The 23,165-nt window shown below is 40.7% G+C and overlaps 1 protein-coding gene across 2 annotated transcripts in view; it reads left to right on the top strand.

The window, feature by feature from the left end:
- zc3h3 (zinc finger CCCH-type containing 3) overlaps positions 1–23,165 on the top strand; it is a 110,240-nt gene that overhangs the window by 48,471 nt on the left and 38,604 nt on the right. For both annotated transcript variants that reach the window (XM_015354297.2, XM_015354296.2), the window contains one exon: positions 14,419–14,569. In XM_015354297.2, coding sequence (XP_015209783.2) covers positions 14,419–14,569 — 151 coding nt within the window. The remainder of the gene's footprint in view (positions 1–14,418; positions 14,570–23,165) is intronic.

Below are 23,165 nucleotides of genomic sequence, written 5' to 3'. Positions count from 1 at the left end.
CTATCCTTCAGCGTCCTCTGAGCAACTGGAACACACACAGCTTCAGTTTCTTCGACACGACTACATCTCTGTTGACACAGCATGTGAGGTGGGCCTCGCTCTCCAGTACATGTCAAGGTTATCATGAATTTCAGCACCACAGTTGAAATTCCCACTCACTTTTCCTCTTCCCTGCTGGATGGACATGATCCAGGCTGTCTGTCAGCACTGGAGAAACAGGGCCTTGTCTCGCTTCTCTCTCTCATCGCCTGGAGACAGACCTCCTCCTCTGGCCTTGGGCTCTCCCTCCTGCACTTGTGCAGCAGAACAGAAATAAGACTCCACCCCTGGGGATACAAGAACAAAATCTGGAGACAGGTTTACAGTGTGTACAGAAAGAATCGTGGACTGTTTCCAAATGGGTGACCTCACTGACACCTCAGAAATAAACCAGCCTCAACTCTGACCTTCATACTGCGTGTGTATCTGCCTCTTTATGTGGGCAAATCCACCTCAATTCTTGACCTGTCGATAGGAAAGCCCTGCACTGACTGCTCTCTTTATTCTGTGTTAAGTGAGTAGATGAAAGATCCATGTCACAGAACTCATGATGTACAGCTGTACATTGGATCCTTGTGTTGTAGCTCTGATTAATGAGCCATTGCAGACCAGTATTTTGGTTTTCTGAGCCCAGTGGTGGAATGGATTCAGACTTCATGCAGATATTGCCTCAAAGGGATATACAATCAAATACTGATATTTATTACCCAGAAATTTACTTAAAGTGAATTTGTCCTGATATTTATGTTTGAGTGAAATCAATGGATAGAACACAAATCATGATTTTGTCCTTTTATCATTAATATCAATCTCATGATAAGAAATAGAAATTGCCTTACTGTTTGAAGTCCTCTGGCCTTGAAGCTTTTCAGCCTAGGACCTGTTCCAGGCCTTAGTGTTCTAGCAATCCTAAAATAATGCTGAGGACACAATTTGTTTTGTACCGTGTTTCACACTTGATCGTGTTAATTTGTGGGCATGCTGTCATTTATACATGAGCTACGTAAGAACAAAACCTTAAATATCATGGCCTGCAAAGAGTACCGTGGTCCTGTTAGCCAGAGATGCCCTTGTGTATTTAACGTTCAGGTGTTTTTGCGGCCATACTGAGGGAGACGTGTCAGTACAGGTTCAAGGGCAAAGCCTCTCATATCAGGTGGAATTTTTCTGATGCATTGCTTGTCATATTCTTATTTGAAAAACATTGCTGATTAAGTAAAAACATAATTGCAGTAAATTGTATATGATCTTAGTCATCGGTCCATTGTCTCTGTGCTTACAAATATAGATATAACAGGGAGGGTATAGTAACATAGAGGCCTCCCGACCCATCTTGCTCATTTGGTAGTTAGTATTTTATTGTTCCCTGAGATGTGTTGAAATGGGATGCCCTGTTTTTCTGGTTTGTTTTTCTCCCAGTTTGACTTCTGTCCCTCCCCAGCCCTCCAGAAGAATAGCGGACATTTATTTCAAAACACAGATCTGATTAATACCCCAAGTGTGTGTGTGGGGGGGGAAATTAGATACCATTAAAATAGCTCAAAGCATTGGCAAGTGTAATGAATAAGCACTGTGATAAAAGAGTTCTAATAGTCACAGTGGAAGGAGGTGTGCAGGGGGCGCTTTCTGCAGAACCTTTCCCTGTTCACTGTTGGGACGCTCTTCTCAAGGTCTGTGGATCAGACAGCCAGCAGTTAAAACACAGCCAAACCCAGTATACCCAACAGTCTGCTCTCTATCACTGGGAGCTTTCTCCTTGTCGGTACTCTGCTCAGAGAGAGAGGTGGGGGTGGAGGGGGGGCAGTTGAGAATGAGGGGGATTCTCTCGCTGTCAATAAAAAGATTTATTAGCTGACAGAGAGGCAGGGGAAAATGAGAATTTATCAAACACTAGCGCTGCTAGTTGGAATTACTTGTCAAATTTAGAGAAAAGATTAGAGCGGCTCCTTTTTCCGAGCGATGACATTATTTGATAATCCTAAGAGGATACAAGCAAAGCGCTGTGGTATTTTGTCAGTCAGGGTTTGGAGAAGAGGTGCCTGTAGGAGCAGCATCCCCTTTTCAAGCAGTAATTATGACAAGAGTGCGGTATCAGTCCGTCTGCAGGTGTCTCTGTCTACTATGAGTATATTACATTTTGTACAACGTGTATGAATTACAAAGCAGTTTCTTCTGCTTTAGTCTTTACAAATGCTGTGCTCATTTTACACAATTTTCCATATTAACATGAATGTTTTGTGAGGAAGATCATGTTGTCGATTATTCTATTATGTTTTATATAACAAAATTAGATTTATCCTGTAAGCAAGTATTAAGCTGTTTTTTCTCTCATCTGTTTTTTGGGGGATGTGTCAGGACTTGAAACCAATTAATATGGAAAGGTTAGACGTACTGTCAGATTAATTTGTGATTTTTTTGTAATGATTTGTCCTTCAGAATTTATAATTTCCTTGTTTTTCTTTCTTCCCGTTTGCAGTAAACTGCTTACTTATGTCTTTCTGTCCCTGAACTTGAGAACACATTAGGGCACAGTCTCTCTGATGTGCTTTTTTTTGTTGCTGTTGTTTCATGAGCTCTTGAGCTGTGGGATCAGTGCTTATCATGCTTGTGTCACTGTGTTTGTTACAGCCTGAAACCAGGAGTGGCAAGTGCTGCTTGTGTCACTCATTATGTACGTGATCTTCAGGATAGTTTGTGAAAACATAGCATGAAAGTATTCTGAGATTCCAGATTCTGAGATTCTTTATAAAATTATTTGCCACATAAGTATTAAATTATTACTAGTTATTTTGTAAATATTTCATTCCTTCATTTTCTCGTAGCTTTATCCAATATACAGTAGGGTTGTGGGGAAGTGGCAACCTATCAGAGCAAGCAGTGGCTGCAAACCAGGGCACACCCTGGATGGTATGCCAGTCCATCACAGGGCAAACACAAATGCACACTTCAGACACAGACATATACACTCTCACTCCAGGGCCTATGTGCCCAGGAGCCAATTAACCTTCCAGTTTGTTTTTGGACTGAGGGAGGACACTGGAGATCCTGGAGGAATCCCACATGACAAGAACATACATGCTGATAACACCCCAGGTCCAGTATTAAGCCCAGAGCCCCAGCTCAAGAGTCAGCAATGTCTAGCATCTCACCACCGTACCACCCAACAGTTTGAATATTAAATAGTCAAATCAGCACAAAGCTGTAAGATCACTCAACAGATAGAAGCTTCAACAGAAAGCCTGGATCCATCCATCATAAAAAGTTGCTTGTGCTGGTGAGGGTCACAGCTGCTCCATGCCTATCCCAGAAGCAAAGAGCACAAGGCCGGACTAAGAGTGTATCACCACTCAGGTTCAGAAAGGGGAGGACAGTCCTAAAAGCTTTGACATGCTTCTGAATACAACCCTCTTTACATAAATAGGAAAGCACAAACTCCTGCTATTACCTAGATTCATTTTGAGGCCAAAAAATAATTTTGGAATACGTTGATATAGATACACATAATCAGAATTGATCTTGTATTCTAATAGTGATAGCAATAATACTGTTCTCAGTTTAGCAGTCACCAGGTACGCTGTTTTCCCAGAAGTTATGGTTTCCTGTACGGAGATTTTAAGCGGAGATATGGCTGCTGGCACTCTGCAACTCACAACTGGCAACCCACTGAAGCTAAGCAGGTGTGAGCCTGGTCAGTACCTGGATGGGAGACCTCCTGGGAAAACTGAGGTTGCTGCTAGAGGAGGTGTCTGGGGGCAAGCAGGGGAGACTCACCCTGCGGTCCATGTGGGTCCTAATGCCCCAGTAGAGTAACGGGGACACAATACTGTAAACAGGCGCCGTCCTTCAGATGAGATGTAAAACTGAGGTCCTGACTCTCTGTGGTCATTGAAAATCCCAGGGTGTTTCTCAAAAAGAGTAGGGGTGTAACTCCGGCATCCTGTCCAAATTTCCCATTGGCCCTTACCAATCATGGCCTCCTAATAATCCCCATCTATGAATTGGCTTCATTACTCTGTTCTCCTCCCCACTGATAGCTGATGTGTGGTGAGCGTTCTGGCGCACTATGGCTGCCGTCGCATCATCCAGGTGGATGCTGCACATTGCTGGCGGTGGAGAGGAGTCCCCATTACCTGTAAAGCTCGTTAAGTGGAGTGTCCAGAGAAGCGCTATATTAGAGTAAGCAATTATTATTATTATTATTATTATTATTATTATTACCACCACATAGGCTAGGTCTGAGCTGACAGACTGTAGGGATTTGTGACCATACTGAGGGGCTTTTAAGAGAGGGAGTGGTTAGTTCTGCAGTGAGCAGAAGACTGAACTGGGCATGCCTCTAGCTGTGTAGAGTGTTTCGGCCATGCAACCTATCCTGAAAGCCTTGGGGAGATATAAGAGAAGACAGTTCAAGCTCTGTGATGGACAGGGAGTGCTTGACTGTGCATGTTGTTTTTCTGCAAGGCACACGCACAGTTTTGCATGATGACCTGCATGAGGTACCTCTACAGTCCTATAAGTACTCATCAGCAGGTTTGCCTGTAGAGTGTACTGTGTTTCTCTGCAAGACTGTCTGGTTACAGAGCCTATTCTACGTCTCAAGAACTAAAGCAGCTTTTATTTCTTGTTCTACTTTCATCTTCATGAATTAAAACAATTATTTTGAAAGATAGTTACAGTTAATATCTTTCAAAGGAACAAGTAATAGGTTTATTTCATGCTGAAAAGAGAAGAAAGAAAACACAACATTTCTGCTGTGGAGCCTTCTTCTGGTGTGAGTTCACATGGCTCTACAGCCGAAATGCTGTTTCTTCTTTCTTCTCTTTTCACCATGGAATAAACCTAATGCTTGTTCCTTTGCAGCCTGTGCATGCTGACGCACCTACTTACCTGAACTACGTTAATATCTTTCTATGGTTCTTGGTTCAGAACAGTTTCTAGAGACTTGCAAAAGCTGTAGGACTGTAGTCCTGGAAGAAAGGATTTGAGCAGCCCTACAATAAAGCTCAGCTACACATAATCAGTGTGAAAGTGCTGGCAGCAATAGAAATAGACTATTGCTCTCTGTGGGTTGACTGCTCTTTTACAGAAGAACTTTGGTGAAAATAACAAGCAGAGTGCAGGCTGATGTTAATTAACAATTAAATTAATACATTTCCAGTCCTCAACCCTTTTCTTAGTTTTCTTTCTTTGTTCGTTACTTCCATACAGCAGTAGTTAGTTTTCTGGTTCTTTTAATAACAGGAAAGTTAAAATGAACTGTTTTAAAAGAATATGTTTTAAAAAATAGCAAAACAATCTGTTAAAAGAAAAAAAAGTGTTCAGTAAATAATCTATTGTGAGTGTCTCCTCACAAACTGCTCTCATTTCATACAGATAGGTTAAGTGTCAGCCTGGGATCGATGGCCCCAGTGCAGTAATTATAAAAACCAGCAGGTTGTGTTGGTTGAGTGAGTTTGAGTGGAGCAGGATCTCAATCTTCCCTGTAATAGGCCTCTGACAACCCAGCCGTGTTCTGCTGGAGTACTGAAGGGCGGGTGGGGTGGGGGGGGGGGTGCCTGGCTTCTTTCTTATGACTCCACACCCCAGTCACACGCCCCTCTCCCACACACACACACACAGACTGCTTGACAGCGCTGTCATTAAACAACAAGCAAAGTGGAACAACATTGTGAACCGGTTCTGGGGCCTTGTAAAACACGGCGCTTTTGACAAGCCGTATTTGTCATCTGCCAAGCCGCCCAAATAGGTTCGACTGCAATACAGATGACTGCTTGGAAAAAAAGTGACTTAAAGCCAGCCAGCTAATCCCTGCCTCCCCCATCCAACACACACTCCCCTCCCCACCTCTCCCCACAGGTTTCTTTCCCTCCTCTCGCGGCTAGGGTCCGCGGCTGTGATTTGATAATCGGTAAATGTTTGTCAAAGATGAATTCTCTGGCTGATTCGGAGGTGAGCGGTGCTGACAAATGGGAGGCAGTGTGCTGTGGAGCCACGGAGACGGGCCGGGGAGAGAGAAGGAGGTTCAGCCTCGGCAGGCCTAAATGAGCTGCGGTTCTCACTTCCCCAGTCCTCACTTATTAGGAAGACAAAGTGTTGTCACGAACTGAAAGAGTACTTGAAAGAAAAGGGAGGGGGAACAGAAAAAGTGATTTTTTTCCTCTTCTCAGTTTGTCTGGACGAAGGGAAAAAACAGAAAATGTTAGAATGATTTATATTGCTTTCCTTTTTTCATTTCTTACTGAAGACACTCTGGCTCGCAGTCCATTATGAATGAGAAAGTAAACGTAGATGTGAGGGCCCTGGTTGCATTTAGCCCCAGATTAATTCGCTTTAAAGTCTTAAAGAGCCCAGTCCAAGGGGCTTTAGGAATACTGTTTATCTCAAACCTTGCTCTGTTCTGTATTTCCTTTCTTTCTGTTCATTCTGAATCAGAAAAGCGGGTGCCTCCTGCCACACTGATGTGTAATTTAGAAGTTGATCAGTATTTCCACACAATTACCTTGATTACTGTGTTCGATGTTGCGCATCGACTGCACTAACCTCAAATGAACGGATCTGATGCCTGTACCTGGTTTCAGTCAGCAGTGAGGCAAATCGGCTTTAGGGAAACCTTCTCTCGGTAAGGCTGGGGTATCTCACCCCTGGGTGCCAAGACCATGCCCTGCATTGGTTTGGCTGACACTCTGGAGCGGCAATGATATGGCTCGGTGATACCTCTGTGGCCTTCCAGATGATCTCTTTTTCCTAACAGAGTTGCTTTGCTGCCTCGGTTTTGTTACAGAGCTCTCATTTTGAATTGATGAGTACTCCTATTCACACAAGATCAAGAGGGACTCCCAAGTGATTCAAGATATAAAGGCGCTAGCCAAGAGCGTGTTGAGCACCTATATTCTCCAGTTCGAGCCTAGGTCATGTGACTAGCTGACACACAGTTGACTGAGTTTAGGGATTTATTGGTACAATATGGTTAGGGAGAGGTAATTACAATTTTACTTTTACTCTACTGTCTGCTCCAGAATGTTATAAAACAAGACAGCACGCATTGGTACTCTGAGGCATGTGCATCTCTCTGTCTGCATAAAAGCAGATCTCTGGTGCTGGCTGTAGGGCAGACTTAGGGCTCTTACTGTTAACAGCACTGGTGTTATTAGACACTGCAGGCCTCAGAATAAAATGCTCACCAAACTGAATGCTGCTGCTGTATTCTTCTTCCCACTTTCCTTTTCACTTTCCAGTATGAGAGGAGAGTTGCACTGGAATAGACACTCAGGAGACAAACTCAGCATCTGTGAAGCCTAGGGACTAATGTCAAAACCTAGCATCAGAACCTGCTTTATTTTTTGTGTTTTTAGTGTTTTGTTTTTGGAACTTTTAAAAAAAAGTAAGAGTTCAGCAGCAGTTTTTAAATAGTATAGCGAAAGAAGAAGCTCTGGTTCACCGCTCCCCATTATTCTTTAATTCATTTTTTTAGTGTTTGACTTTAAGAGCTATCTTACATGCTTCTTTTTATGGCAGTCACAACTTTACCTGCTCTTTTTTTTTTCAAAATAAGGTAAAACTACATTAATACCAGCACCGATTCAATCCCTCTACCTTGGTATCCCAGAGCGCTTTGCAAAGAAGAAAAACGATAAGCAGCAGATAAATGTGCCGATGCTACATCAGGCTCTACAACTGTCAATCAGCAATTTGGAAAATACAAGCAAGCCTGAGGTTTAGACTTATAAAGTTAGTACGCCCTCTGATTTCAAGAGCAGCTTGGATGGGAACTACAGACCATGATAGTAGTGATGATAATAGTAATAGTTGCAGTCACATAAGGAGGGATAGCAGGAGTAGCAGAGGTTGTAGTTTGTAATTGGAATAGCAATATTGAATAGATTGATTCCAGAGCAGCACTATCTTTTTTTAATGTAGTGATTTTAATTGACTTTAATTGTGTACCATATTCTAAACGAAGTCTTGGTAGTGCATACATTTTAGCACAACATTCTTTGATTTAAATTTAGTGCTTTTAACTAGGCACTGTATATACTACCATTATGTTTGCTTTATTATTGCTTCCAATATGTCTAGAAAACATAATTAAGTGTCAACATAAGAACGTAAGTGTTTTTCATAAGTAGCTTCCTTGAAATAAACTCCGGGTTTGTATTTACAGTATAGTTACAATACAGGCATATTTTGTTTAAATAGTTTTTGTTACTTGCATATAAAACTCTATACATTATTTCCCAGGTGTTTACCCAGTCATGAATTTTATGTAATTCAAAAATTAATTGCTACTTCTATTGTGCTTTCTAATCCTTCTCTTTTGGCATTCACTGCAACAACCACAGACCAACTGCTTTATGCATAAGTGCCTCCTGTTCTTGGGGCTGAATTCAGCACTGATGTTCTCTCAAAACCCTCAGGTCCTGGTGTCTGAGTTGAAGAAGTCTTGTTTCTCCGGACCTTTTTCAGTTTTTAAGTGCCGTATCAAGCACTTTGCATAGTTTTGTCTTCAATCGAGGTGCACCAAAGTAATAAAGAAAGCATATGCATGCTGCTCAGGTTAAGAAAATGTGTTATGTGCTGGGTAATAAACTTTAATACAAGATTAAGTGAAGTGTACAATATTTACTTTTTTAGCATTTGTACAAAGTCTTCTAAACATTTAAAAGTTGAAAATTTCTAAACAATGTCTTGAAACTGAATTAGTCTTAAAAATCAATGATCAATTATAATGATGAGCTTGCTGATTGCTCAGTAGAGACAGTAACAGTAGCAGCTTGAATGATATGGTCTAGGCTGTGGGCAAATACAAAAGCCATTATAACAATATTAAATAAGTAAGACTTCTGTATGTTCAACACATTTTGAAGATCAGTTCACATCATGTCACTTTCAGTTACCACTTATACAATTTAGGTTCACAGTGGCCCAGAACCTATCCTGGGAAACAGTGGGTGCAAAGCAGGATACACCCTGGATGGGACTTCAGTCCATTGCTGGGAACACATCACTCACGTCAGGAACATTTGTTTTTTAGAGAATCCAAAATTGAGCCTGGTTGTGTGGTTCAGAGCATATACCACAGAGCACATGGTGTGTGTCAAACAGCTACCTTGAACTTGAGCAGCAAAAAAATCCCACAAAAAACAGGAGAAGTAAGTAATGGGGAAGACATGTACAGTATATGTGTATTTTCTATCACGTTATGTTTACTGGGACATTTATTTTATTTTCACAATGGTGTTCAGTGTTGCAGTGTATCTGAAAATTCGTGTCAGCCTGAGTACTATTCATGACGACTTCAGAGAGTATGCACGCATGCCAGCATGGATATTTTCCAGACTGCTCAGACATGATTCTGATCTTCTTGTGTCACAGTGGCGTGATGTTTTGGTTTTTGCAATTACAGTTCTTCTAAACAAATCACCTTGAAGATTTCTTGTTTACTGCTTGTTTTAAAACCACAAATCCAACAATACAGTACCACCATTGTCATTTGCTTAGGGTATGTGACAAAGCAGGTGAATTTTTTGTACAAAAACCCCCAGCAAAACACACATTTGAGCAGATCTACAACCCAAGAAAAAAACTTTCAGTCAAATGTGTGTGCTCATCTAAAACATATTTGTATCTCTTTAAATGTCTGGGTATGTGATGTATGTACATATGTATTTAATGCTGTACCATAACTCTTTTCTTTTGCCTTTTAACACTATTTCTCAGATAAGTCCAAAATGTTATAATGAATGAGACTGGAAGAAAGAGAAGGAGAGAGAGAGACAGAGAGTGATTTATTAGCCTCATAAAAATTCATCCTTTGTTATTCCAGTCATTTTTACATGTGGAGCTTGTTAGAGGGAGCGCCCTGGCAGCTCACTGGGAGTGGAGGTGGGGGTGGGCGAGGGGAGAGGGGTGTGGGGTATTTATCAGCTCTGTCTGTGGAACAGTTGGACCAGCCCTCTGGAAATCAAGAGATGATGGCTGGGGCTGTGGGGCACACTCAGCAGTGGAGAGGAAATGTGATTTAATTTAAAGCTTAAACTCAGAAGTTTAAAGTTAATAATATGAGTTACAATATGCATGGGTGTTAGAACAGTAGAACAGTTACAGGCATAGGAAACCAAACAGCCCATCAAGCTTGTTTGGTTGCTGGTAGCTATGGTAATTGATCTGAGGAATCCATTCGATTGATTCTTGAAAGACACCAGGACATTGACTTTACCAGCATGGCTGGGAAGCTTGTTCCACACTTCCTAATAACACTTCCTAATGTGTTAAAAAGTGCCTCTGGTTCTCCATTTTAAATTCACTTATCCTTAGTTTCCATTTGTGGCCTCTGTATTTTTTTTACTTTTTCAGTGCTTCTGAGAATTCTGAGTACTTGAATCGGGTCCTCTTATTGTAGTTTTCATGACTAAAATCATAGTTTTTTTTTACCTTGTTACAAACAAGAGAAAGCCATTCAGCACAACTAGCTTCCTTTAAATTCCAGAAAGTACTTTATCTGGTTACTTTTTTCTGAAATGATCTTAGAGCAGAAATACCTAGATCTTTGTAACATGGTGACCATTATACATACTATATATATTCAAATGAGGTCTTTGTAGTGCATTGCACATAACATAAAATCCCATTAAATTCTGCACTTTTAACCATATATCTTAACATTTGGTTTGTATTTTTTATTGCTTCTCAGTGTCTAGAAGATGAAAGTGAGTCTTTTTGTCAGAAACTTGATTAAATGCCTTTCATTATTTTAAAGATATATTTGTAATGACTTATTTTGTTTCCGTAAGTACAGTAGGTAGATTCAGGCCCTGGAAATTTATTTTAAGTGCTTCTAGTCCCTGTAACATTTTTGCCTCTTTTCTGCTAATACCTTTTATGGAACTTTTGTCTTGTCCTCAGGCATGCTGTTGATTTCTTTCGTAACCCCAGTTAAATATCAATTCAATGCATAATCTATTTCCCTTTCACCAACTAGAGGTTTCCCACTATTATCTCAGAGGCATTTTTACTTCATCCTTTAGTTTTTAGCTAGTACTGATTTTTTATTTATTTTAGTCTCCATTGTCATATTCCTTTACACTCTTGGCCTTTCTTATACTCATTTTTTACCAGTTCTTGTTTTTCATTATCTTCCTTATTTTTAACTAGACCCTGTTCTTTTTAAATCATTTTCTTTTTCATATTTTTACTCATTGATTTATCAAAGCATTTGGACCGCCTACTTTCTAGCCTCTGATTAAGTCCTACATACATACGTATGTTCTGTGTGTTAAGCAGAATGTCTTTATAATAACTATTATGATAATACCTTTATAATAATAACTTCTGTCGTCCATTCATTACTATTCCAATATATATATATATCCTGTCCCTTCTTCGCTTTTCCGAAATTATAATCCTGTGTTTAAGATTTTACCCTGTAAAGTTTTACTGCAAAGCATACCGTATTATGATCACTGTGTACATGACAGATAGAGTGGGGTTACTTTTCTGAACTTTAGAACATAAGAATAGTAACAAACAGGAGATGGCCAGTCAGCACATCTAGTCCATTTGGTAGTTAATGGCTAATAGATCCAGGGATCTCATCAAGCTCTTTCTTGAAAGTAGCTGGGGCATCCGTTTTGACAACATGACTGCGTAGCTTGTTCCAGTTTTAAATGCACTTCCCCTTAGTTCACTCTTGCATTCTGTGGGTCATGTTTCACTGTGGATTGTAAAGAAGGGTAGTGGGTTGAGTCACTCTGTGTTTAGCCCTTTTAAAGCAGTCCTTTTGCCCTTGAACTTGGCTTCTTGAGTGTCAAACCTGCTTTACGGTTGAGAAAAGTGCAAACAGGGCAAGAAATATCACGTGCTTAGTTAGAAAGGACATTAGAAATGCTTGGCCAGCTTTCTGCGGTGTTGGTGGGGAGTTGATGAGTTCACATTTAGGACAATTCAAAATAAAGTGTGATCGGCACTAGTATTGTTGGAGGAATAAATAATGAAATTGTGTGCGGGGACCCCAAGCTTCTCTCCGTCCGTGTGCCTCATGGAGAGGAAGTTGGCGTATGCGAAAAAAGACAAATTCCTAATACAAGAAATTGTATATGGCCAATAAATCTCATCTTATCTTATCTTGTGTAATTGGCATCTGTAAATTTTCTTTTATTTGTACATCACAAATCCACCTATGCCTTTAAAGTAGTGAAGTATCAGAAGCTGCAGTTCCCCTAACCCCCTATTTTCTGTAAGGCTTCATATTTACCAGCTGCCTGGCAAGGCTCACCTGTAGTGCAATCAGGTCCCCTCATAGGCTTCTCGACTTCAGCCCCACTCTTGTCTTCTCTCGAGTCCTGGGTGAAAGTGCAGCCTCAGCAGGCAGGCCCTCTCTCCAGTGCCGACTCAGGGATCCGGCTGATGAATGCTGTTCATAACCCGGCACAGAGCAGCCCATGAGCACACTCCTGACTTGTCCCTCTTTCACCGCTCTCCTCCATGGCACTAAAGTTTTTAATTAGAAAATCTAATGAGATCAATTAGTCATTAACGCTGACCTGTTTTGCCCCAAGCCAATGTGTGGTAGGCTGATAACTTCTGGGGCCGAGGAAGGAGGGGGAGGTAAGGCAGAGGGGTAGAGGACTTTTGAGGGGAGGGGGGACCAAAGAGGGGATGTTTGCAGAGACAGTGGTTGAGTTTGATTTCAAAGCGGTGGGGAGTCAGTGGGGAATCGACTGGAGAATAATTACAGTTTGCTGAGATGGTAATGAGGGGAATTACTCTGAGGTTTAAAGTAAATAACGCCTGGAGTTGAGCAAAAAACTGTACCTGCTGTTCGCATTCTAGCCAGACGCTTATATTTCATTTTTACACGCAAACACTGGGAGCAATTTGAATGCTGCATCTGTACCTCAGGCTAACAGGCTGCAAGGCATAGTCTCCATTCAACTGAATGGCTTTCTTTACTGAACAATCTGGCCCCAGGCACTTAAACCCAGGCAAAGCTCTTTTTAATTTTAAATCTGTAACCCCTTCTTAGCCTTATATCCACCAGTTTGGAGATGCTAGTTATTATCCAGCTTTCTGTTCCTACTGCACCAGCACAGAGGTAAATATTGAATGCACACAGGTATCCCTCAAAACCTCTGATTATTCAGGCCACCCACTAGTTTTCACCCAGTAGGTTTTCAGCTCTTACAGCTTAGCTTGACTGTCAGTGGCAGAAGACCGTTTATAGACTTAAAAATCTTTCCTACTTTACACAGGATTTTTTAAGAATGGTGAGCAGCATCACAGATTTACTTTACTAGCTATTCCTGAACTTCATGTAAAAACACAAACCTAATTATAACAAAATAGCTACCTAAAGTAACAAAGTTTGCCTTTTTACATTGATAACAGAGAAAGACCCAGGCCCACAGAAGGGAGATTTTGTGTTTTTAGTGCTGAAGAAACACATTCTTGCAATGAGTGAACCTGCTATATGCTGGTTATACACAGTATGAGACAGCTGTCTTGCTTGTCTAAGTGTTTTTGTGTATGTTGATGTTACAGAATCAGGACATGGTGGGTTTTACTACAGAAGCTGGGGTTTGTGTTTCTTAAAGGGACCAATTGAAATACTGTGGGTTGCAGAAATCCTGAGTTAATTAAAAGCCTTGTGGACATGCCGTTTTACATATCAGACATTAAACCCCATTAACCTTGTTTTTTAATGCATTGGTTCTCACTGTCTAATAAAAAAACAGATTCAGAAATCCACTGTTTCAGTCGTTTTGGTAGTTAAACCTGATGAACTGACATAATTCTGTTTTTGTTTTTTTTCCGTAATTGCTTGGTGTTCCAAGTCTTCCATTAGCATAAGACTTAGGACCATAGTGACATTCGGATTGTTCATTTGTCCACCCATCCACTGTTGGTAAATACATGGTAGGGCAATTGTTTCAAGGGAAAAAAAGTGCTTGTAAAAGGCTGTCACGTTTTGCAAGATAAATGACGATTATAAAGTAAGAGAGGCTTGACTTGGTATGGCTACTCTAGAAAATATGTATGTCAGAACAAATTGATTTAAAATTCTGGCTTGATATATTTTTGGGATTTCAGAATATTTTGCAGATGATCCCTTTTTATCAGACTGACATACATCTAAAATGAAGACCAGCCATTAAAAACACTGACTAGAATCTTGCTTTCATGAAATTTCCTTTTTAGCACCTGCTCACAGGAAACTTTTTCTGTCACTGTTTTGCATCCTAGATAGTTACTATAAACGATCAGATGAAATGAGTTATTTAACTCATGTGTGTGACAAATACTAATCCAGCATGGGTCTGTACCTGGGTCTGTACCTCTTTTCTGGGAAATGCTCCACTGAGCTGTTTTCTGTCCACTCTGTAGGCTTCAGCTCCCCCTCCCTTCGGAATTCCTCAACACAGAGGGTGATCAAGACGCGCTACAAGATAGTGACACGAGGGGCCGCCAGCATTTCGCCCGCTGTCCACTCCAGCCCATCACTCTCCTGGAGGGTGCGCAGGATCCACTCTGCCAGGTAACCCCCCCCCCCCCCCAACACCACCACTACCACATCACTACATGGCTCCGTCTCAGGTGCAACACCAAGTTCAGCATTGGTTGGTAAGTTAATGTTGTCAACATCAGAAAATGCTGTTGCTAGTTCAAAAACTCCCCATTTAAGATCAGCTAAATGGGTTATAATTGGCCATGTATTGGCCTAAATGACCCCCTTCTGTTTAGGTCTTAACCTGTTGAAAATGAGCAGAAAGATGGGTGTCACCCTAGCTGTATACAGTCCTGCATGTCCCCAGTCCCGTTTTCAGCAGACTCATTGCTCAGTTCTTTGTAATGCCTCAGTGAGTGTGATTCAGTGTAGCTAAGCTTTCTGGGCCTTAAACATCCCAGACTAGCTTGTATGGGAGCTATCTAAAAGAAGCACAAGGACTTGCAAGGAAATCATAGTCTTTAACAGGGCACATTAAAATGAAGGAGTGGCTAGGGGGTTTTAAAGGAGGCTACTGGTGTGTGTGAGGGGGGGATCTAATAGAAACTCACAATGATGATGCTGTTATATAAACAACTGTGTTGCGGATAGTGCCTATGTTATTATGTGCTGATAACTCTAATGCTGTGCCTAATCACGCCAATAAATCTTGTCCTGCAGGGCTTAGTGGAGGGCAGAAGATTTTGACATTGCGCAGTATAAGGGGTTAGGTGAGGTGAAGGGTTGAGGACCTCTGTGATCAAGTTGATAAGAGCGTACTGCACACTCTACCATACGACCTTTGACTTGCCGAGGGTGGTTTCTCTACACTTTGACCTGCATACAAAGCCATAGTTCAAGTCTGGTGCAGTAACACCAGAGAAAGCTAAGATAGTCAAATTCCCTGTCTAAATTCCTTACTTTTTCAATATCTAACCCACTGGAATAAATCAGCACTTCAGCTACAGATGTGTCTGATGTCTAGTTTTAGATGAACACATTCACGCCTGAAATGCCTTTGGAGAAATGAGGCATGTCTTGTGTGTCATATGACTGATTACGTAAATGGTGTTATTTTGGTTCTGATTAAAACCAAGTGTCGTCGTGCATTTTAATATTATATTTTGGTGAGTGTACTGTTGTTGAAAGTCTGGTCGTTGGTTCTACCCTTTGCTAGTGTTGTAGGTTTTAAAGGTTTCAAGTGAGGGTGAGATTAAAAGTTCAGATTAATTCAGAAAGGCCACTGTTATGCTGCCTGTTTTATTTATTATGCTTGTTTGGGTAAAAAAAGACATACAGTAGGAGTGATTTTTCAGTGGAATTGTGGAATGGCCATTTTCAGACTTTAATAAGATTTCAGAATCTCCCACGTTACTTGGTTACCCCATGTGTCAGCTTTTGTGTTTATACTAGTTTTTCCATGAAGCTGGCCAGTGCAGCAGTGTGATGAGTTTCCGAGGATAGGCCCAGCTCAGCATAGCAGTTTGCCTAGTAAAGCTGTGTAGCTTTGACGGCAGCATGCAGAAGTCTGATATCCAGCCAGCAATGGGGGACAAAGATTTTACTACTCGGGGGGATGCGGGGGGAGTCATATAATAAAGCTGGATTCTGTTACTGATCTTACAATTTCAAGAGCAGTCAACAATAAAACAGCAATGAGGTACAGGATGGTACCACACTTTTGCTGGTTATTGCTGTCCATTATGCATTCAGTATAAGCCTAAAAAGCATTCAGTCTTAACAAGGCCTCAAAGATACCGAAGCGGAGGAGAGGGTACTTAATTTAATTTGCCTGTGTTCTTAATAATATTTAATATATATTCATTTTTATATCGCAGAGATTTATAGCCGACAAGGAGGCCATTTCTGAAATTTATGAAGATCATTTTTACACTGTAGATAACTTGGAAAATTTACACCTGCAGTTTTGCGGATTAATTTACAGTGCTAAGTGAATGTAATTTTGCTTCATTCTTATATCTGGCGAACACGGCCTTTTCCTAATGCAATTTCCCCCCTTACTAAATCAGGCTGCTCTGGAGTCAGGATCGAGTGAAATTAACTTAAATTAATTTACTTAATAAGAGCCCTGGATCATTTTGAATGAGGATTAGATTTATTGTGGTCTCTTTTTCTCTCTTTGCTTCTCCTCCTGCACTTTCTCTCTGTCTCTTTCTTCAGTTCCTGGACCAGCTACTGCAAGCATGGTTTTTTTCCTCCCACCCTTTATCTGTCTCGTCAATTAACCCCCTGCGTGATGGTGCAGAGATCTATTAAAATGGGATCTGAATCAGAAGGCAGGGTGTACCTGTTTAAAAGAGCCTTTCACTCTTGTCAGCTCAGGGCTCTTTCAGTGGATGATACCAACATCATGCAGTAAACTGGGCTAAACCTTACTAGTCATTATATCAATATCTTGCTTAACAGTACAGTTGTCTTCACTGTTATCCGATACTTCTTTAATTCTTGGCAAAATAGCAGCTTTGCAAAAAAACACCCCAAGGAGGTTGAGGAATACAGGTTGAATTGTGTGGTCTGGGGTTCGAGCCTGGATCATGTCACTAGCCATCTAGGAATCTCCTAGCAGCAGCACACAATTGGTAAGTGCTGCCTAGTGTAGAGTATGATTAGTCAACCAGGACTTTCTCAGCTCCTGATAAACACAGAGAGTCCTGCAGCCCCCTTGACACTTGCAGGATACTTTAAGTACTTCTCCTCGACAAGCTCGGTGCTGAACCTCCAGTACAGGACTGTGGATCCTGTGACATATCAAAAAATTAGTGGCTCAGACCTAGAGTCTGGTGAAACTTCCTAATTTGCTCTGTGTGTGGTATTGGGGGTTCTTGACTGTGAGGTGAGAAATAAAACAAACACACGACTGAATGTTCCCAAAATAGAATTACAAAATTGACTGGCAATTCTAAAGTTAAAAGGAACGTAGAAAATTACCTCATTTTCTCCCATATCAACTCATACCCTAGAGCAGGACCCCCAGAATCCCCAAGTAGCAGTTTTTAGGGGTAACACAAAAAACCCTCTACAGCAAGGTAAGCAGTGCAAAGCTACTGTATGCAACCATGGCTGTGAGGCTGATCTACCTTTGGAAATACTAATTCAACATCGCCAGCAGCCATATCACCCTGCAACTCACAACTAACAACCCACTGAAGCTCGGGAGGTGTGAGTCTGGTCAGTACCTGGATGGGAGACCTCCTGGGAAAAACTAAGGTTGCGGCTGGAAGAGGTGTTAGTGGGGCCAGTAGGGGGCGCTCACCCTGCAGTCTGTGGGGGTCCTGATGGCCCAGTATAATGAGGGGGACACTGTACTGTAAAAAGGTGCCATCCCTGGGATGAGACGTAAAACCAAGGTCCTGACTCTCTTTGGTTATTAAAAATCCCAGGGCGTTTCTCAAAAAGAGTAGGGGTGTAAATTTCCCGGCTAAATTTCCCATTGGCCCTTAACAATCATGGCCTCCTAATAATCCCAATCTACGAATTGGCTTTATTACTCTGTTCTCCTCCCCACTGATAGCTGATGTGTGGTGAGTGTACTGGCGCACTATGGCTGCCGCCACATCATCCAGGTGGGGCTGCACATTGGTGGTGGTGGAGAGGAGTCCCCATTACCTGTAAAGCGCTTTAAGTGGAGTGTCCAGAAAAGCGCTATATAAGTGTAAGCAATTATTAATTATTATTAATGAAGCACTGGAATAAATCGAATATGTTTTCTTCAAATATTACATAATACTGAACTGTATAGTTATTTTGAAAACCAACAAACCAACCCATTAACAGACAAGAGTAGCACTTCTCAACAAGTATTACTGTACCATCAAAAGGGTAAAAAAACACACCACCTCTGTGCCAAACGATTATGTGTATAATTCTGCTGTTTGTGTAAAATAGTCAAGTTGCCATTTAGAACCTCATAGCTTAAGAATGGTTGCAATTGATTGCTCTGAGTCCATCTTTCTCACTTTTCTGCTTGGTAACTGGCTGATCCCAGAACATCAGCAAGCTTGTCATGATATGCTATAATCCCCATGGATCAGCTTCCTAGTTTTCTTTGAATCTTGAAAATAAGTGAAGTTGCTTTTGTGCACTCTGATATCTTGTTCCCTGCTGAGTATCAGTAAAGTACAGTAGTCACATTCTTTGATTTTGTCGGGAGCTGTTTCTATAACTTTTGTTAAACTATAGATTATTTGGTTAAAATGTAGATTTTAATGCAACTGTGTTTTGTGAAGAGTGGACTGGAAAATCTGTACTGCTGTTTTCAGAATATTTAATGAAATTGTTTGGTAATACTGAAGGGGCATGTGTGTAGAAATGAGCTGTTATCACAGTGACACTTCCCTGGCTGAGAAAGGGAGACTTATTTTGCCACTTGAGCAGGGATTGTAGACAAAAGCTGACAGAGCTCAGAAACCTAGAAGCGGTATCTGGTTTGGAGTTTTGCTGAGAGAAGGAGATTAATTTAAAGTACAGATCAATGCAGGGTTACTTTCCAGAAAGAAAATAAAAATGTGAGGAAGGTAGAAGGTAGTGGAAAACCTTGGTGTCTTGAACAAATGTTAGACAAAACAGCATTATTCAGTGAGAAGCGGTGCTAGAAAACCTAGGAGCAGAGAACAGATTTACATTCTGTATAACTCAAGGTGAAAGGACGCTCTGATATACCAAACTTACTTAAGAATCATCTGCCAAGTTTTACCTGTAATATTTCATTCATACAGTAATATGAACAGTAAAATTGTATCAACTGTGTATATGTGCTTTTCTAATGCCATTAAAGAGAATGTTAATAGTTGAGTAAGCAGGATTGATTCCCCACTTTATTTCTCGAATGGCAAGAGACAGAGCAGAACTTGAGGTCAGAGGAATGAAAACACAGACAGTATAAATGAAACACCGATCACACATTGTTCTATAGTGAGAGGACGTGTTAGAAGTCACGGCGGCAGAGAGATGAGTCTTACGAAGCGGACCCTCCACCACACTTTGCCTCTACCCTCTTCATTTTCAGCTGTTGGGCCTGGTGCCCAGAATCTGCCCTCTGACAGCTGTGCCCAACATCTGGAGGACCTCTAAAATTCTAAACACTACCCACCTAACTCTTGTCACCCCATGTGTATTGGCATTCATTGTATCATCTGTTTGGCTTGTTCTGGCTCAGTAAAGAATGTGTGTCACCCGATGGCAAAATAAAATGCTTCAAATTATGCTCTTCTTGGTGATGGATGGAAAGAAAGAAAAAATTACATTGTCCTATATGTGCTTAAAGCTTCAGTTATCATTGTTAACCAATTCCCTTTTTGGACCAAATTATGAATGTCTGATGGAGACAAAGATCTGATGATTGTTTTCCATTGTTGTTATTCACTATTAATTCTACACTTAATAATCAATAGTATTACTCTGTTGGGACAATCTAGCCACTGCACTACACCCTTGTTTGAGGATAAAGCAAAAAATAATGTATGTACACGAAATAAAGATGTAGAATTGCCAAAGCCAAAATTGAGAGAGTTAATTATGTTTTCATTTAAAGGGTCCTATATAAATTGAGATCAGGTAGTACAGAGCAGCAGTGAACCTACTTCAGCAACTTATACTTTTGGTCTAAATGAACTTTAAAATCTGGTAATCCAGATAATTATAACAGTGGTCTTCAAATGTAGTTCTTCTTGGAATTTGCAGTTTTGTTCCCATCATTGGGCTGTGAACATATGCCCACATAGAGTCTTTCTCCTGATACACACAGACTCACAGCAGTTCTGGTGTACTGAAACACAGATGCAAAAAGACTCGCAGTGTCAGTAATTTCTTTTCTTGGCTGGTGAGCAGTTTCTGCTATTTATTCATGTTAATGTGTTGAAAAACTCAAATTGGCTCTGAACCAAGCTTTCATCAGATGCTAACAATTTAGTCTTTGCATAATAGATTTATAAGAATAAATGAGTAGTACCTCTTCAGTGCTCTTTAATTGTGATTATCTGCTAAAGGGCTGTTTGATGGGGACACTATACTGTGGGGGGGGGGAAGGCGCCATCCTTCGAATGAGATGTAAAACCGAAGTCCTGACTCTCTGTGGTCATTAAATATCCCAGGGTTTTTCTCAAAAAGAGTAGGGGTGTTACCCTGGCATCCTGGCCAAATTTCCCAGTGGGCTTTACAAATCATGACCTCCTAATAATCCCCATCTATGAATTGGCTTCATCACTGTTTTCCTCCCCCACTGATAGCTGATTTGTGGTGAGCGTTCTGTTGCACTATGGCTGCCATCGCATCATCCAGGTGGGGCAGCACATTGGTGGTGGTGGTGGAGGGTAGTCACTATTACCTGTAAAGCGCTTTGAGTGGAGTGTCTAAAAAGCACTGTATAAGTTTAAGCAATTGTTAATTATTATTTTTTTAGCCTATTAATTTTGCAGTGTTTTATTGGTAGGCATCAACATAAATTAGAAGCATAAATAATTGTTATACATTGGGATTAGTATGAGATCCTTGGATTAATTAGCTACTAATAACCACAGGACACAAGAACACACCATGACAGACACAGCCATGTGAAGTTATTGTTAGTGACTGAGAGTAATGTAACATCTGCCCAATACAGTGAGCCAGTGTTTGGCATTGCACTTCAGATTGCACAGTCCAGTTATTGCATACCTTTTATTTGGTCTGGGTTAATCTCAAGTGTTTTTTTGTGATCTGATAGCACTGCTGATTTAGGTCGCTGGATGCTTCCTGAATGTCTGAGCAACTGTGTTATTACATTCTTATGTTCCCAGGGTTTTTTCTTCTCTCATCCTCTGAGCAATGGCATTGTTTCAGTCTGTTTACACAGAGTAAGTCTATATGGCCTTTTCTTATGTGTGCACATATGATCAGAGTGTTTGCACACTCACAAGCAACGCAGTGTTTTTGCTGTTCCATGCAGAGGTAATAAGAAACACAAAGGAAAGCTGAGTTCTAACAGTTTCTGAAAACATATCACAACCACGAAACATAGCATAATGTGATAAAAAGGATGATCGGTTAGCATCTCACTTAACATTTAGGGGGCATGTACAGTATATCAGTATGATCTTGCATTTGGACTTCATTGCTTTTGCATGTTTCATCCTCTTACACCTTTTGTCTTAGGAACACCATGATACCGAGCTGAGCACAAGACTTCTAGCATTGATTATGTGAATTAGCTATAGAATTAATAAACAAGAGACTGTGTTATATTGCAGGGAATCAAAATCAAATAAAGTTTTTTTTTTCATTTTCTCTTTGATTAAAAAGGAAAATAAGACTTTGAGTTTCCAAGGAACTAAATAATCTTTCTTTAAATTTGTCACAGCACAGCTAGTGTTCTGGAAGTATGGAACAGACTACCCAGACATGCTCAAGCCAATACCCTGGCTTTTTCACGACAGATGTGATCCATAGATCAATTAGCTACCAAATGGCCTCTTCTCACGTACACCTTTCCGTATGTTCTTATACTAAGACACCCTAGGTCTCAAATTCTTGACCAGGACTGACAACAATTTTGTGCACAGAGTTAAATCCTCAGAGTTAGTATCCCTCAGCCATCCTGCCCCAACCTGTTCTTTCTTTAATGGGAATGAGTACTTGCAAGTCCCCAAGAGCAGTAAAAAGTTAATGTAATGGTCGCTGCGTGCCCTTGTTCATTTTTATAATTTTTATTTTATGAAACAGTCAGGGAGCTTAGTGACTTATTACTATTCATTTAGCAGGATGCAGTAAATATTGATTCACCAGGGGGTTTTCAATTTGAACCTCTCCTCGATTATATAAAATATTACTGAGCACCGAAATTAGGCTCACCGATCCCCTCAGACCCGCAGCTCGTTAAAAGAAGGGAACGTAATTCTCCCTATGCCTTATCACCTCTCCCCACACAGACGTTTCTTCATCTCTTTCAACATGTGAAACACCTCCGTGGTCAAGCATCTTTGCATAAAAATACCTGCACAGCCCCAGTGAGAACATTACAATAAAATACGTCACAAAATCCATGGTGCACATTGCTGTGTACTTTGCTTTGTACACAGTGGTACAACCTTATAGTACATTTCAGTATAGTACAAAGCAGCATAGCATATGCCAGTGTAGTGCACTGCACTTTAGCAGTTACTGTATGTACAGACTAATGCTGCATGACACAGTCTATCAGTGAAGTAAATTATAACTGCATGCAATATGGTCATGAAATGTTACTGATTTGCAAAGTAAAATTCAATACTGTTGGATAGTTGTTGTTTTGCTTTAATTTCTTTTAGCTAGATGTGATCCTTGCACCAATTAGCAACCTTGCTTATAACCTTTCTTATGTTCTCACAAGCTTAGCTTTATCCATTGTCGATCTACAGTTACCCCCTAGAGTTGTACAGAAGTCTACGCTGTCAGCTCAGGTAGCTGTAAAAATGCACAGTGTGATAGTAAGGCCAGTGATATAATAGAAATGCAGGCACAGCAGAATCCTAATGCACAAAGCTACACTATGAAGAAGCAGTACAGGACTAGGCACATCAAATAATGAAAGTATTACAAGTACTGATGCAGAATGGAAATGTCGCAATCTAAGTTTCCCGTCAATAGTTCTTCGGGCACATACATGATGCAATTT

Source organism: Lepisosteus oculatus, chromosome 6 (genome assembly GCF_040954835.1).
Source record: "Lepisosteus oculatus isolate fLepOcu1 chromosome 6, fLepOcu1.hap2, whole genome shotgun sequence".
NCBI classification, from domain to species: domain Eukaryota; kingdom Metazoa; phylum Chordata; class Actinopteri; order Semionotiformes; family Lepisosteidae; genus Lepisosteus; species Lepisosteus oculatus.
The sequence above is the reverse complement of the archived record's forward strand: the minus strand, read 5'-3'. Positions and strand labels throughout refer to the sequence as shown.